The sequence below is a fragment of the Pelobates fuscus genome, chromosome 2 (genome assembly GCF_036172605.1).
Source record: "Pelobates fuscus isolate aPelFus1 chromosome 2, aPelFus1.pri, whole genome shotgun sequence".
Classification (NCBI taxonomy): Eukaryota; Metazoa; Chordata; class Amphibia; order Anura; family Pelobatidae; genus Pelobates; species Pelobates fuscus.
Window position 1 is genome coordinate 433423494 of NC_086318.1, and position 17271 is coordinate 433440764.

The following is a 17271-nucleotide window of genomic DNA, read 5'->3' on the forward strand; positions in this document are numbered from 1 at the left end:
AAAACCCTATTGATTATGATGATTAAATACAGTAGAGTTGCATTCGTCTGGAATAATGATCCTATGACAGAGCAGGCTGGTTTGATACATTATTAATGCAACTTTGTAAAATATATGAGTCATAAACTACGCTTTACCAAACATAACGTATTCCAAGACACTAATCTCTATGTATGTTATGCTATTTCTCTACAAACCCCAATTCTGTATCAACGGCAATATATATTAAAACCCTAGGCAATTATGTTTCTGAGAAACCCATTCAAGCCCTTCAACTATAGGTAAATGTAATGCGATGGCCTGAGTAATATAAAACATTTTTCTAATAATAATAATAATACATGGTCACACTGGAAGAGATTGAAAATATCATAAAGAAATATTTCATTGGAATAGAGTGAGTCTTGAACCATTTTTAAAATCTCCAGTGGTGTGACTGGCATTTCTAAGTGGGGTAAATTGTTCCAGAGTGTAAGCACATTATGCACTTGAATTTGTTTGTACTCTGAAAAGAGACAATAACTTGTTGATCAATATGGTATACACAAGTGATATGCAAGGTGACGCAAGATTTTTGGAGGTAGCTTAGACTCTGACTGGGAATTCGCATTCACCGTACCTATCTTAAAGGACCACTGTAGGCACCCAGATCCCTTCAGCTCAATGAAGTGGTCTGGGTGCCAGGTCCATCTAGGGTTAACCCTGCAGCTGTAAACATAGCAGTTTCAAAGAAAGTGCTATGTTTACATTTGGGTTAATCCAGCCTCTAGTGGCTGTCTCATTGAAATGCTTTCCCATGGACTCATTGAATGCACGCACGGCTCTTGCCACGCATGCGCATTCAGTGGAAGAGGGAGGAGAGTTCCCAACATTGAGGGAGCCCGGCGCTGAAGAAAGAAAAGCCTTTAGCCCCTTCCTCCCCCTAAAGCCTGGCGGGAGGGGGACCATGAGGGTGGGGGGGACCTATTAACACTATAGAGCCAGGAAAACGAGTTTGTTTTCCTGGCACTATAGTGGTCCTTTAACCCCTTAAGGACCAAATTTCGGGAATAAAATGGAATCATGACATGTCACACATGTCATGTGTCCTTAAGGGGTTAAGACAGTAAAGAAAAGTAAAGTAAAAGCACTTAATAAGTGTAGTTTTTGGATAAGTGAATATTCTATGTGGTATATTTATAGATACAGCTGCTTCCTCTCAATATGTGCAAATGTCCCCAAAACACACCCAAAAACAAATATGACAAACCCAAAAAATCCAAGATAGACCTTACGGTAGCTTCTTCCTTTCAGTAAACAGTGCTGTGAAAAGATTGGGCCACAGGCAATTGTAGACAAACAAAATGCGTGGGTACACAAATCACACACTAACAGTCAAGAATTAAAAGGTGCACTCAAAGTAAATTTTAAATTTAAGGACAAAAGAGCAGAAACGGCAAAATATAGCTATATTTTCAATCACTTCAGTAAATAACCCTAAAAATTTATCCACCCAAACACATGATCACCATTCATTTTTTCCAGTGTAAAGAAGATACCAATATCTGTGAAGAATGAAATATTTCTTTTAAGAAGTCCTGCAAGGCTTAAATCGCCGTCTAATGCCTTTTTTTCTCTTTTCACCTATACCTACTTATAGAAAACAATAAATATCTACCGATGTATCAGGTTAATGGAAAACAATTCTCCTATAAAGTTGTTAAGTAGAAACAAAGTGTCTTAATAACGCGCTTTTTTATTGAAGCAATTTTTCAAACAAAATGCTTTTATTATTGGTGATTGATGCGCGCGACCAACTGTATCGTGTTTTTTCTTCGTACTCTAATACTGACACATTTTACAAAGAAACCGAAAATATACTGCTTACTTCTACGTTTCGCTAGAACATATATCTACTCTGAGAGGGGTCATTTTAATTTGCTGCAAAGATTGATTAAGTCTGCAAAGTATCATTAATTACAAGAAAAGTATGTTCTTGAAGCCAAGTGTTTCTGGCGTTGGAGTGGACAATAGATTATACGTCGCAGACACAATAGAAATTTAGTTGGGTGATTTGCCAAGGTGACGATGAGAAGTGGCTGAATCAGTAATTTATTCTCACTATTTCTGCACATTGAGGTGTTTATTCCGTAGCATACCGTGCAATACTTGTAAAGTAATCAATAAAAACACAGTTGGCGACTGACATCTTACTTTTGTATTTAGAGTTTAGTCTCTAAATAATGATAGGGTTATTCAATAAACTGTGAATTCCTGAGAATGCAAAGTGAATTTAAAAATTTACCCCACATTTGCCAAAACTGATGAAATTTTCAAGTCCGTTACATTTTCAGTTTTGCCAATTTGTGCTAAAATTTAACATTCCCTTTGAATTCCCTGTGAGTTCTGCACAATTCAGACTTTAGTAAATAAGCCCCGTGAAGTGTAGTAAATGAAAATAAAACTGCCAACAATTAGGTAACAAAAATCCATTTGAAAAAAAACAACATTCCTGCTCAGCCATTATCTCGGCCTGGCTATTGTAAACTGAATTTTACATTTCAGTTTGCAATTCACTACAATTTGAAATTCAGTGAATAAACCCCAAGGTGATTTTTATAAGTGGGTAAAGAGCTTACAATTGGGATCTCTGTGGAGACGTGTAAAATAATTTTAAACAGGTTACTAAATGGCTGAACAAAAAAAACGACCTTTCTATGTGAGAACATGGCTTTATAATTCATTACACAGCAGGAAACCAAGTGGGACAAACTAGATGGGACAAAAATTTGCAAACACCGAAACATGGACACCACTTACCACTTTTGTCCATCTGGAAAATTGACTTTTAATGACAACTCTCTGTAATCTATCTTTAAGCCAACATTCTACCCAAAAACAAGAATTTTCATCTAGACCAATTTCTTTTACTTTGAACACTAACCTATTGTGAGGAACCATATAAAATGCCTTGGCACACTCCAAGTAGATCACATCCACTGCAACACCCTGATCTATACTTCTACTTACTTCTTCGTAGAATGCAATTAGGTTAGTTTGACATGACATATGTTTCATAAAATCATGCTGATTGCTAATAACACTGTTCTTCCCAATGAATTCCTGAATATTATCCCTTAATAACATTTCAAATACTTTCCCAACCATAGAAGTTAAGCTCACAGGTCTATAATTTCCAGGCAACGATTTTGAACCCTGTTTGAACATAGGAACCACATCTGTCTTCCTCCAATCTTCCGGTACAATTCCTGAAAGAAAAGGATCTTGAAAGATTAAAGGATCATTATAGGATCAGGAACACAAACATGTATTCCTGACCCGATAGTGTTAAAACCACCATCTAGCCCCCCCTGGGCCCCTCATGCCTCCATAAATATAGCAAAATCTTACTGTATTCAAGCCTGAAGCTGTAGATCTGCATGCTGTTTGACTCAGAAAAACAAGCAGTCTGCTGACATCATCAGAAGTGGTAGCCTGATCCAATCACAATGCTTCCCCATAGGGTTGGCTGAGACTAACAAAAAGGCAGATAAGGGGCAGAGCCAGCATGATTCAAACACAGCCCTGGCCAATCAGCATCTCCTCATAGAGATTAATTGAATCAATGAATCTCTATGAGGAAAGGCACTGAATGTTTGGATGCATTTTAGGCAGCCATGACCCAGGAAGGATCTCTAACAGCCATCTGAGGAGTGGCCAGTGAAGTTATCACCAGGCTGTAATGTAAACACTGCTTTTTCTCTGAAAAGACAGTGTTAACAGCAAAAAGCCTGAAGGTAATTATTCTACTCACCAGAACAAATTCAATAAGCTGTAGTTGTTCTGGTGACTATAGTGTCCCTTTAAATACAGAGGTTCACTTATTTCCACACTTACTTTCTTAAGTACACATGGGTGAATACCATCAGGCCCTTGAGCTTTATTTACTTTAACTTTCTTTAGCTGCTGTAGCACCTTGTCTTGAGTCATCCAGTCAAATTTGTTCTGCAAGTATTTTTGCAGCAATCATTTGCATATCTCTTGTCATAGGATCCTCCATGATATATACTGAGGAAAAATAGTTACTAAAAATGTCTGCCTTTTCCTGGTCTTCTTTGACTAACACCCCCATCTCTGTTTTCAGTGTACCTACACTTTAATTTTTAGTTTGTTTCTTAAAATTTATGTACTTAAAAAAAAATTGGATTTGTTTTGTCTATCAATTTCATATTGCCTTTTTGCATGAATTACGGGCTTCTTTATATCTTATATTGGATGCCTCTAATTTGTCCGATTTAAATGTTTTAAATGCTATTTTCTTATGTTTAATATCTTTGTTTATTTTCCCACGAAGCCACATTGGTTTCAATGTGTTTCTTTTATATCTATTACCCAAGGGTGCATACTGAGAGATGTACCTTTCTAATATTTGTTTGAAGATATTCCATTTATCCTCAGTGTTTTTGTTTTCACTAAAGAGTTTATGCCACTCAACACGTAGCAAAGCTGTCCTTATCTTATCGAAATTAGCCTTTTTAAAATTATGTTGTAGCATACTCCATGTGCTTTTGCTTTTTTTAGGCTTCACGGACAGAACTCTGAATCACGTATCAAACGACACGGTTTTGTCTATTGTCCGTTACATTTGTTTTGTGATTCCATCACGTAACGATTGGAAATTACGGAATTCAGAAGAACAGCTATCCGCCCACAATTTATAGGAATCGCAATTGTTTGAAACCAAATGCAAGAGTCTAATAACAGATGTTATTTAAATATTAATATTTTATTTCACTTTTCAGGTTATTTCTTTACTTCTCAGTGATCTATAAGATCATTAATAGATGTAAAAAAAACTCTGGCTAAAAGTGAAGTCTAAAAACTTTGAAACATGCACACACACACACTACGACTCTAATATCTCCAATTAGCTGTGCAGTCGCTCCTCCAGAAACTATTCAATTACATCTATCTAGTGTGATTCAACAAAAAATCATTTCAAGTATGCAATAGAACACTGTAAGTGAGCATATTATCACTTCCTGCATCATAGATTGTTTATTGAATTCCAAAGAAAAGCCTCAGTTGAAGGCACAGAGCAGTTAAACAGATATATTAACACTCAGCTCAACTCCATACAGCACATTTCTTAAATAGTAGAAATGCACACATCATAGATTCTGGCGTGTTTAGTGCACTTTCTTATATAAATCATTCTCAATTACTGTCTTTAAAAGAACACTATAGCCTTATACATACAAACCTGTATTCCTTGCTCACCCCTTGCCTAGTTATTGACAGCCCCCTCCACACCTCCTGTGCTATAAAATGAATAAAATAAAGGTTTTACTCACCTTTTTTTCAGCATATAGGCTCTCTTAGCACTGTACACCTCTACACTTCCAACAACGTCATCGAGGAGTAATGGCTGCTGTGTCATGTGACCACTGTGTCATGTGACAATATGACAGCCACTAGAGCAGTGGTAGTCAACCTTTTTCTACCTACCGCCCACTAATGCATCTTTTTGGTTGAAAAAATTTCCTTACCGCCCACCAGTTTTCGCGCAAATGCAGAATATTTTTAAGAAAGGGGGGTGTTTTTTTAAAAAAAATAAATGTACGTACATTTATCTTTTTATTTCTACTTAATGCAGGTTTATAAGGTTTTTAACTTTATAACGTTTAATGAGAAAACAATAAAGTAAATTGAAATTACCTTTACTAGTGATTAATGAGATCCTTGAGGTTGATGCTGCGAGACTAAATATTTGATATCTGGTTCGATTTTCGTAAGGAACAAACAAAGGTCTCTTTCAGTGATATTCAGACGACTTCTCTGTTTGCGCATAATATGATTTCTCATTTGTGCGTCAGCTCATCTCCTCTCCCTCCTCAATTCCCCTCCCCACCTTTTATTCCCCTTTTTTTCTATTTTTTAACCGTCCTTATAGCAATGCCCAGTAGGAAGGCTGAGCTAGGTAGCCCACTTACTATAGTCCACTATAACATACAGACACACACACAGGACACACACACAAAGACACAGACAGGCACACATACAAAGACACAGACAGGCACACATACACACACACACGTATGTGTGCCTGTCTATGTCTTTGTATGTGTGTCCTGTGTGTGTGTGTCCTGTGTGTGTGTGTCCTGTGTGTGTGTGTCTTGTGTGTGTGTCTTGTGTGTGTGTCTTGTGTGTGTGTCTTGTGTGTGTGTGTCCTGTGTGTGTGTGTCCTGTGTGTGTGTGTCCTGTGTGTGTGTCTGTATGTTATAGTGGACTATAGTAAGTGGGCTACCTAGCTCAGCCTTCCTACTGGGCATTGCTATAAGGATGGTTAAAAAATAGAAAAAAGGGGAAAAAAGGTGGGGAGGGGAATTGAGGAGGGAGAGGAGATGAGCTGACGCACAAATGAGAAATCATATTATGCGCAAACAGAGAAGTCGTCTGAATATCACTGAAAGAGACCTTCGTTTGTTCCTTACGAAAATCGAACCAGATATCAAATATTTAGTCTCGCAGCATATACATACAAACTAACAGGCACACATACAAACAGACATGCACACACACATAAGACATACATAGACACACACACATGCATACACACAAACAATGACACATGCATACAAAGACAAGACACACATACATACAGACAGACACATACACACACACAAGACACATACAGACACACATACGACACACACAAGACATACATACAGACACAGACAGGCACATATACAGACACACAAGACACACATACATACACACACAAAGACACAGACAGGCACACATACACACAAGACACATACATACAAACAGACACACAGACATGCACACACACATGCAGACATACATAGACACACACACATGCAGACACAAGACACACATACAATGACACATACATACAAAGACAAGACACACATACATACAGACATACACACAAATATATACACAGACAGACACATACACACACACAAGACATACATACAAAGACACATACAGACACACACACACATATATACACAGACAGACACACACACAAGACATACATACAAAGACAAGACACACATACATACAGAGACACACACACACATATATACAGACAGACACATACACACACACAAGACATACATACAAAGACACATACAGACAGACACACACAAGACATACCTACAAAGACACACACACACATTATATTTAAGTCACCCTCCTGTTTCCTACCTTTAAGGTGCAGGAGGGTGACTTTCCCTGGGGTCCAGTGGTGGCTCAGGTGGATGGGAGTCAGAGTTCCCACTCTGACTCCCTGGTGATCCTCCCGCGCGGCTCTCAGTTTTACCTGGGAGGAGTGACCGGGGAATCACTTCCTCCCAGCTCTGATGTCATCACAGGGGGCCCGGTCGCGCTGTTAAAGCGCCCAGAGCTGACCGGGCCCCCTTACAATCCGCATCCATCGGGTGGCCCTGACAGCATGGGCCACCCGATGGACACTTTGGAAGGCGGCCCCGGCGGTTTACCGGGCGGGCCGGAGCCGCAAATGGTCAGGGCGGTACCCAGTCGCACGGGTACCGCCGGCTCGCACCCGCCCGCCCGATCAACCTGGAAATCCCTACCGCCCACCTGGAATCCTGAAACGCCCACTAGTGGGCGGTAGGGACCAGGTTGACGAACCATGCACTAGAGTCACATTTTAAACCTTCAAGGTAAACATTGCCCTTTCCCGAGAAACAGCAATGACTCACCTTGAACGGCTAAACATACAGGACAACTGTAGTGGTCTGGGCAACTTTAGTGGTCCTTTGGTCTCAATAATTTGGCCTGGATCTAGCGGCCTGTAGCTTTAACCCAGCAATATAAAACAGTGCAATTCAACAGTCATTTCCCACCATCTTTTCACACATTTATCTCTCATTAAGTCTACGTTTTTAATCTTTTACACATTTACCCATTTAATCTCCAGCTTTCTAGGATAATCTTTGTTCCTCGCTTTCCAATTCTTTTCAGCATCTGTGTCAGTCTCTTTAAACCCATTCCATTCCCACCTCTCTCCCCTCCCTCTAACTTTCTCTATCCCTCTTTCTTTCTATCTGTCTTATTCACTTGTTCCTCCCTATATATTTCACCATGTTTCTTCTGCTTCCAAACTCTTTCATCGTGTGCTTTTTAAAACATATAAACACCCTCATTGTATAATGAAATCTTTTAAATCTAGCATTTGCATTTAGGATAGACACCTGGATCTGTTTGCTTTGGACCATTAACCCCTTGAGTTAAGCAAATCCCTTATATTTGTTGAAGTCCCGACATGTCCTCCAGAGAGTGTGAATATATGTGTGGCGTTATACATTACGCTCATTGTATCAGACTCACGTAGAACCCGCTGTTACCGAGGTCTAGCAGCATATATTACACAGCTCCGAGGCTTTATTGGATTTTATGGAGGGATCCTAAAAGAGAGAAGTAATTTAAAGTGAATAGAAAATGAATTTCATTTATACATAAACTGGTTTATTTACTAAACACGCATTGATGGTGAAGTGATAAGGACAAAACAGAATGTAGGCCGTGATATCAGACCTGGGATATTACATTTGGAAATTCTCCTATCAGTTTATCACAACCCACTCATTGCTACTGTCTAAAATTATCATATTTTGGGGCACTATTTCCACTTTCATCTTCCACATTGTCATTAATCAATAATTGCTGATGCTATTTACACAATATTGTTTCCTTTTCCCTTTCAGGTCACTTTTTATTTCTCAATACGTCTGGAGCTCACAGTCCCATATTTATTAGTCCGTGGTTAAGAAGTAACAGTAGACACTGTGTGGTGGAAGTTGCAGTGTACGTGCAAAAAAACGGAAAATATATTGCTCGACTGCTGCCGGCCAACAAAACCAGTTATGAAGTCCTGACGTTACCAAGACAGAAGCAAAGTGGGTGAGTCTCGGCTAATATTAAGATTTGGGTTTTTTTAAGCTCTGAAACTATTTCAGAGTTGGACTGACAAACTGGAATGAAGGGACCTACTGTACATATAATCAATAATACTCGCTGTGTGCTATATTTTACTCATGGCATTATTAGTTGATCAAGTAACTAAAGTTCTGGTAATTCTTTCCTTGTAACAATAATAATGTATTCATGGTAGTGGGCAAGGTTTATTCATTAGCTGTATGGGCTGCATGGAAAAGAGAAGGTCTAACACAGAATGTTTATAGGTAAAAGTAGCACAATATACATGGAAAGAAGAAACGAGTGGATTCTTTATTCAAATTTCAGGAAGTGGTGGATATATAGCAATAGGGGAGAAGGAACACATTCCAGATAGAAAGTGCCTCGAAAAGGGTGAAAATAAGTGTAAAAATATCAAATATCTGATAAAGGCTCCAGCAGGGGGCAGAAACATTGCTTTAAGTCAATAAGGACTCACTAATTCATCCCTGAGTGCTGAGGCATCTATGTTTATATTTGAAGCTTTGCTTTTGGGTTTCACCAACCTGGCCTTGATGCACCTTGGCTAGTTTCATTGATAAACTATGTATCTGTCTCCCTTCCTGGTTTGCATTCTATGTAGAATGTTGTGTCTAGGTGTTTGGTAGAACACCCCAATAACTATAACTTGGAGGACTGGTGACTACATTGTTTATTTTCATGTGTCCATGGATCCTTTATCTATTTGCCTATGGAAACATAAACCTCCCTAATGGCTATAGATGGCCTCTGACCATCTGAAGCTGGTAATTCATTTTCATGCATGATGATCGCAATAAAACACAGGACACTAATCTTGTAAGAATAATAATCAGTTGATTAATTTTACTGCTTGTGATTCGTTTCCTTCTTTATTGCAAAGTAATGGAAATTGCTGTGACGGTTGTGTCCCGTGGGCCTTATTTGTTGATATAAGCTGTGTATTTGTCTTCATATATTGTAAAGCGATGCTCAGTATGTTGGAGCTATAAGATTGCTAATTACAAAATATTGTGACTCTCTTTAATTTGACCCTTTCATCACAGTTGGCAGAGATCATTTGTCGATACAAATAATGATGCAAGCAGTAGATAAGAAAACCAAAATAGAAGGAAGAATCCATTTTCAAAAAAGATATAATAATTTGAGGCCATACCTGCCTACGGCCAATGCTATCTCATGGGTAAATTGGCCGTGCTACTGCATAATCCATGGATTTTATTGTCATTTAGTGTGATTTCTTCCCAAATAATTGCATGTATCCGGTATTTTGGTAAATTGGTATTTAGTAATTTACTTCTTTAAAAGCAACATATGATTTATGAAAGAAAATTGGAGAGTTATGACATCATAGGAGGGAGGGAAGAGATAAAGAAATGAAGAAAAGGAAGTTTACGGACAGCTGTCACACTAAAACTAGTTTTAAAACAGTAATCATTCCATCAAGGTTTGAAAAGAAATAAATATATACCTAATGAAGCAGCGGCGATATGCTGGCCCCATAACTACTACAAGATGCCTCTTTAATTTAATAATTGCAAATTTATCAAAAATTCAATCTGTCTTTATGTATAAAAAAAAATGTTGATAATGTTGTATGTTACATTGATATACCATATGCAGACTACACACTTTTATAATAATGAGGCATGTTTTTATATAAATTTGTCTCCCAAGCTTTCTCTTTTCTGAATAAATTCTTATTTATTAAAAAAATGAAAATCTAAAATCTGTGAGTTCCCTTTAAAAACTCATAAAATGAATTACCTTAAATCTGACTGCCATTCTGGGGTCAAGAAGAAATTTTTTGTCCTAGCTTGTTGCAAAATTGTGCTTCAAACTGGGTTTTTTTTTTTTTTTTTGCATTTTGGATCAACAGCAAAAAACAAATGTGAGGAAGGCTGAACTTGATGGACGCAAGTCTCTTTTCAGCTATCTAACTATGTAACCTCAGTATCAACTAATCTAGTGATCGTGATCCTTGTTATAAGCGTTTATATTACAAGATATTCAGCATATCCGAACAGAATTTTAAGCATTAATTATCAAAGTATTATCCTTCCAAATGCCATTAGTTTCTGGTTGGTGCATACCACCTTCCAACGCGGATACCCTGTATCACCCTGTACAACATATATAGTTTGTTTTCTACACTATACCTAGAGCTACACCCCTCTGACTTTCTAAACGGCTTAGTCCTTTCTTATCTTTCTTGCCCTTCCTTCCTTCCAACTATTCTTTTTCTCTTCCCCATCCCCCTCGTGTGCCCTGGACCGTTACCTGTCCCCCTTCACCTGCTTTATATAAACTTTTATATATGTATTTCCATTAATTATTTTCAACTTATGCTCCCACAACATTCTTAATGAATTGATGTTCCCATAAAGGTTTATTTTAACACTTATCACATTACGTCATTGTGACGAAATTCCGCTACTCTGACTGCGTTCCATAGCCCACTCTCAAAGCTTGACTGGGCTCTCACAGGAACTCTTCCATATGGAGGCTGCAGCTCCGTTCTTCCAAACAGGTATCATCCCCTCTGCCTGCATTGTGACTAGCTACCGCCTTTCAAAAGGCACCTGTGGCTCTCAGGCCTTGCTCTCTTCTTAACGTGTCCCAGGATACAGTGACCAAGTTGCCACCCAACAGATCTGAAAACTCTGTTACTAGGATCCCTGAACAAATTACCAGAACACACAGTTTCAAAAGAAACTAACATACTCAGCGTTAGTTTTACTCGGGACTAGCCCATGTGTTCATTACATCAAACTTACAGTGACAAACTTAATTTAATACAAATATCCAAATCATATGGGGAATCATACAGGGACTCATATTAACACATTAACATATTCATAAATGGGTGGAAAATACAATAACTAACAGAAAATATCTTCCCTGCCTGCAGAAATCATAATATGCAAATCAACATAATTATGCAAATTACTGAGTCTTGCTATTCAGGTAGTGCACATAACAGTTGCTACCAACAGATGCCACTGTACAGGCTCCACAGCCAAATCCATCTAGTTGGTAATAGACTATAGTCCTACATAAAATGTCCATCTCAAAGGGACTCTCCAGTGCCAGGAAAACAAACCGTTTTCCTGGCACTGCAGGTCCTCTCTCCCTCCCACCTCCCATCCCAAGTTGCTGAAGGGGTTAAAACCCCTTCAGTGACTTACCTGTATCCAGCGCCGATGTCCCTCGGCTCTGGGTCAGGCTTGCCTATGCTCCTCCCCCGCTGACTGACGTCCTATTGCGCATGCACGGCCTTTATTGTTGTACAAAATGTCAAGCCGTCCGGCAATTTTTACTTTTAAACAATGTGTGCGTTTTTTCATTTCCTCTCCCTTCCAACGATACATGTAGGTTAAACTTCTTAGTTTATAAAGTTTAACGCTACACAGATACAGATCTGAGTTATGATATAATGATATCTTCCTCCATTATTTAGCTCTGTACTAAATGCAAGTTTAGTGATGCTGTAATTTTTAATATTAAACCCAGTAAAAAATAAATTCTTCTGACTTATTATCACAAAGGTAGTAGATTTAGTATTGGAACACCAGCATCTGGCAATAGGTTTGACATTGCATTCCCTACAAATCACAAAAATGTATTTAGTTACAGAATATGAAATGTGGAAATATTATGATAGTTGGTATTAGATTTGTGCAGACTGGAACGAGTGACGGGAGCTTCCTCAGAAGCAGAGATGTAATTTATTCCTCCACTTAATCTTTACAATCCAGTTTATTCCATTCTACAGGTCATATATTCTCGGACTGTTTTCTGCAGTTTAATGACCGAGGAAAGCACACAGATATTTCAGCAGAGACTGAGAATCTGGTTGTTTGAGAGCAAAACAAATTGGGGTTATATGTAAAGAGCAGGTCTGGGGCAATTTTTTTTTAAAGTGTAGGAACCAGCAGAAAATGTTTTAATGGTTTCCATGGTGATTGCATGCCATTCTAAAAATCAGACCGTCCTTCTGAAATCGGACTGGCTGGGAGGCCTGAATCTCATTGCTGAATTCTCTGCCATTTAGGAGTTAAATCACTTGTGTTTCTGTTTATGCAGCCCTAGCCACACCTCCCCTGGCTGTGACTGACACAGCCTGAATGAAAACAACAAAAATGTGTTACACTTTCAATAAGATCTGACAACACAATGGAAGTTTTTATCTCATGCTTTTTAGTTGAAATGTAATAACACACAGGAGGCTCCAATAGCTACAGGGGGAAAGTATTTTAATAAACAGTGAGAGACAGAATAACAAAAACAAAAAAATTCCAGAAAAATGCATGTCAGAAAATCGATTTGCATGTCAATGAGTGAAATAAGTATTTGATCCTCTATCAATCAGCAAGATGGCTCCTGGGTGTATTTTATACAGGTAACTCTTAAATTGAGTGCCCCTAATCTCAGCTGGTTAACTGTATAAAATACACCTCAATCAATCAATCAGATTCCAAACTCTCCACCATGGCCAAGACATAAGAGCTGTCCAAGGATGTCAGGGACAAGATTGTCAAGCTGGAATGGGCTGAAGGACCATCGTCAAGCAGCTTGGTGAGAAAGTGACAACAGTTTGTGCGATTATTTGTAAATGGAAGAAACACAAAATAACTGTCAGTCTCCCTCGGTCTGGTGCTCCATGCAAGATCTCACCTCGTGGAGTTTCAATGATCATGAGAACAGTGAGGAATCAGCCCAGAACTACACGGGAGGATCTTGTTAATGATCTCAACACAGCTGGGACCATAGTTACCAAGAAAACAATTGGTAACACACTACGCCGTGAAGGACTGAAATCCTGCAGTGCCCGCAAGCTCTCCTGCTCAAGAAAGCACATATACAGGCCAATCTGAAGTTTGCCAAAGAACATCTGAATGATTCAGAGGAGAACTGGGGGAAAGTGTTGTGGTTAGATGAGACTGAAATCAAGCTCTTTGGCATTAACTCATCTCGCATATACCGTCAAATCTTGGGTGAAAACCTCCTTCTTTCAGCCAGGGCATTGAAAATGGGTCATGGATGGGTATTCCAGTATGATAATGACCCAAAACACACAGCCAAGGCAACAAAAGAGTGGCTGAAGAAGAAGCACATTAAGGTCCTGGAGTGGCCTAGCCAGTCTCAAGACCTTAATCCCATAGAAAATCTGTGGAGGGATGTCAGCCTTGAAACCTTAATGACTTCAATAGGAGTGGGACAAAATCCCTCCTGAGATGTGTGCAAACCTGGTGGCCAACTACAAGAAAGGTCTGACCTGTGATTGCCAACAAGGTTTTTGCCACCAAGTCGAAGGGGTCAAATACGTATTTAACTCATTGACATGCAAATCAATTTATAACTTTTTTGATATGCGTTTTTGATATGCCCCAAATCAGGACACTTGTGGACAAAGTCAGTGTAACTGATCCACTGGCACCCTGACTGGGTACCTCTGTTGAAAGATGCTCCTAGAGCTTCCAGAGGACTCCAAGCACTCCACCAGACACCATAAGCACCGCAGGCTGCAGCTATCTCCCTTCAGAACGAAGCAGGAACAAGCTCTTACAAGAGCTCAGTGATTATAGCAAGGGAATATGCCTAGCATAGCAATCCCTTGTAGCAGATTCCCCCAATAAGAGACAGGACTCAAGTTGAGGGTAAAAATAGAACTCTCTGGCTGCTAGCTTGCAGCCCTTTTTATTAGGTGCTCCCATGAAGGGGAGGGACACACACAGTAACGTACATTAACCAATCACACAATAGTTACATCCCACACATAGGCCCCCCCCCCCCTCTACCTGTAAACTAATTATCTGTACACACAGGAAAATACAATTATCATAGGTAGGGAAAATACAGTTTTTACACAACATTCATAACTCCAAAAATATACATCACATTCGCATAAAAATACATATTCACAATCAATCCATTCGGGGGAACAACATACTCAAAAATCATACGAATTGGACCAGGGGTTCAAAAGTTAGTACAAATGTGCATTTGACCTTCTGGAAGCATGGTTTTTCCAGCTCAAACTAGTTCCCCAGAATCCTCTATCCTGGAGACAATGGAGAAGCTGATTTAATTATATCCAGGGACAAACACAGCCTCCATTAAGCACATATTACCAGCAACCACCAAAAGACATAAAAATACATAACTCCTGTTATACTAAACAGAACCCCCACATTCAACCCATCCCCAGATGGCTTGGATCTGAGCGCTCAACATATCCAAACAGCGCTCAGATGCCACAAACACAGTTCAAACGCCATGGGGTTTAAGTTTCATATGGGCTGATGAGAGGGCCCATAATCCTGGGGCAGCCCAATAACCCACAGTATGCCCAAATACCGTGCATAAAGGGCCAAATCGCCCAGGGACCGTAGTCACAGGGTAAGAGGCGGGCAAGCAGCCCCCTCCAAAACACAGTGGCGAAGTGGCTTTCGCTACAGTCAGGATGCTGAAATCAGGATGGTTGGGTGGCATGGGCATGATCTATGCACCAAAACCACTACATTTAGATAAAATTGTATTGGTGCAGAGTGTCCCTTTAACTTATGTTAATAACTGACTTATATCCTTTATGTAGTTTGTGCCATGACAGTGTGTATAGATTATTGGTTCTCTGTTTAATTCAAGGGGCTGCTGCAGACTAACTGTAGTTTTTTTTAGGTTTATGTCTCTTAGATACTTTTTTCCCATGTTCTATAGTTTGTTTGTTTGTTTGTTTGTTTGTTTTCATCACCTTAATGTGTTCCTGTTTCTATTAAAGTGACAGTAAATAAAAACCGACAGATGATGTTGAAATTATGTATTAAAGTGTTTAATGTAGATATGAGCAAACTTATAGTGGTTTCTTTGGGGAGCCCAAGCATAGACCTAATGTTTGGGAATCAACTTAGTTAGTATTCAGTTGTAGCAGAAAACTTTTCATAAGACAGGCTTTATAGACGGTATAGAACCGAGGATGCTGGGTAGAAAAAAAATATTTTTTGAAGAATCAAAAGAATTAAAATAATGTGAGTGAGACAATGTTTCAGTAAATTGTTTGCTATGAACCTACATGGTACATAACTTTCAGACTGAAATCATTTTTGCAAGATTTGTATGAATTCTGATCTTATACAAAGCAGCCCTCACAGACACAAAGCTGCTGTCTATAACTTCCGATTTCTAGTTAACATATTTAGATTTTTAAAAACAAATAGAACGTCAAAATGTGAATTCTGGAATATCACTGGGATCATTACGGCATTTCTATATTAGTTTAATTTAGGTTTGGGACATGTCAACGCAAATATATGTTTATATTTCATGCTTGATAGGCTGAGCAGCTGAAATGCCACGAGGCTAAATAAACTGGTGGGGAGGCCACTTTACAGAATTAGAAATTTAACCACTGCACACACATTAATGGCAACAGGGCACACAGACAACTATTTTGAAAATGTACAACTGGCAATTTGCTAAATATTGTTTGTGCATTTAAATTAAGCTCTTATAAATACATTTTAAAAAAACGTGGAACGCACTTCATTAATCTTTAACCTTTTAGGTGCATAGGCTCCCCCAACACATGGCTTGGCAATGCATTAAACATATATCCAAAACTTGAAGGGTTAACCACTGAGTGAGATATGGATTTAGCTCAACATTAATTTCTATTTACTGAGCTATGAGTTTCCCCTCGTGAGGTTAATAAAAAGCTCACATGTATTGAGAATTGACTCTGCTGTGAAGTTTAAACATGGTGGGGCCCTCATGAGACGCTATGAACTGTTAACATCCTGCTATATCTCCGGACATCGATATAGGGGAAAATAGAAGCTGCAGATATAATCTACACACACTTATCAGCATTCTTTACAATTACAATACATTTTATTATTTATTTGCAACAAAAACCTGGGGAGGCACCACCCTATGGGGCAGCTATCACAAGCGGAAGCCCAGGGGGGCACAGGGACTATCCATTGTCATTGGACAGCTGGCATGTTCAGCCAGTCTAAACAGCTCTATTTACTGAAAAGTAGGAGGAAACCTTGATCATTCAATCACAACCAACCCCCTGTATTAGGAGACTAATGTTTACTACCAAACACATACCATCAAAAATATTTAACCCCTTAAGGACACATGACATGTGTGACATGTCATTATTCCCTTTTATTCCAGAAGTTTGGTCCTTAAGGGGTTAATTACCCTGCCTGCATGGCAAAGTGACTGCAATCACCTGATCCCTAGGTGTACAGAGAACCTGATACCGGAGAAACTGACGGAAGCGAAGCACAGAGAGAT

At 39.0% G+C, this 17271-nt stretch overlaps 1 protein-coding gene across 1 annotated transcript in view; it reads left to right on the forward strand.

The window, feature by feature from the left end:
- ALK (ALK receptor tyrosine kinase) overlaps positions 1 to 17271 on the forward strand; it is a 713383-nt gene that overhangs the window by 338248 nt on the left and 357864 nt on the right. Inside the window, exon 4 of the mRNA XM_063441954.1 lies at positions 8736 to 8931. Within this exon, the coding sequence (XP_063298024.1) occupies positions 8736 to 8931 (196 nt within the window). The remainder of the gene's footprint in view (positions 1 to 8735; positions 8932 to 17271) is intronic.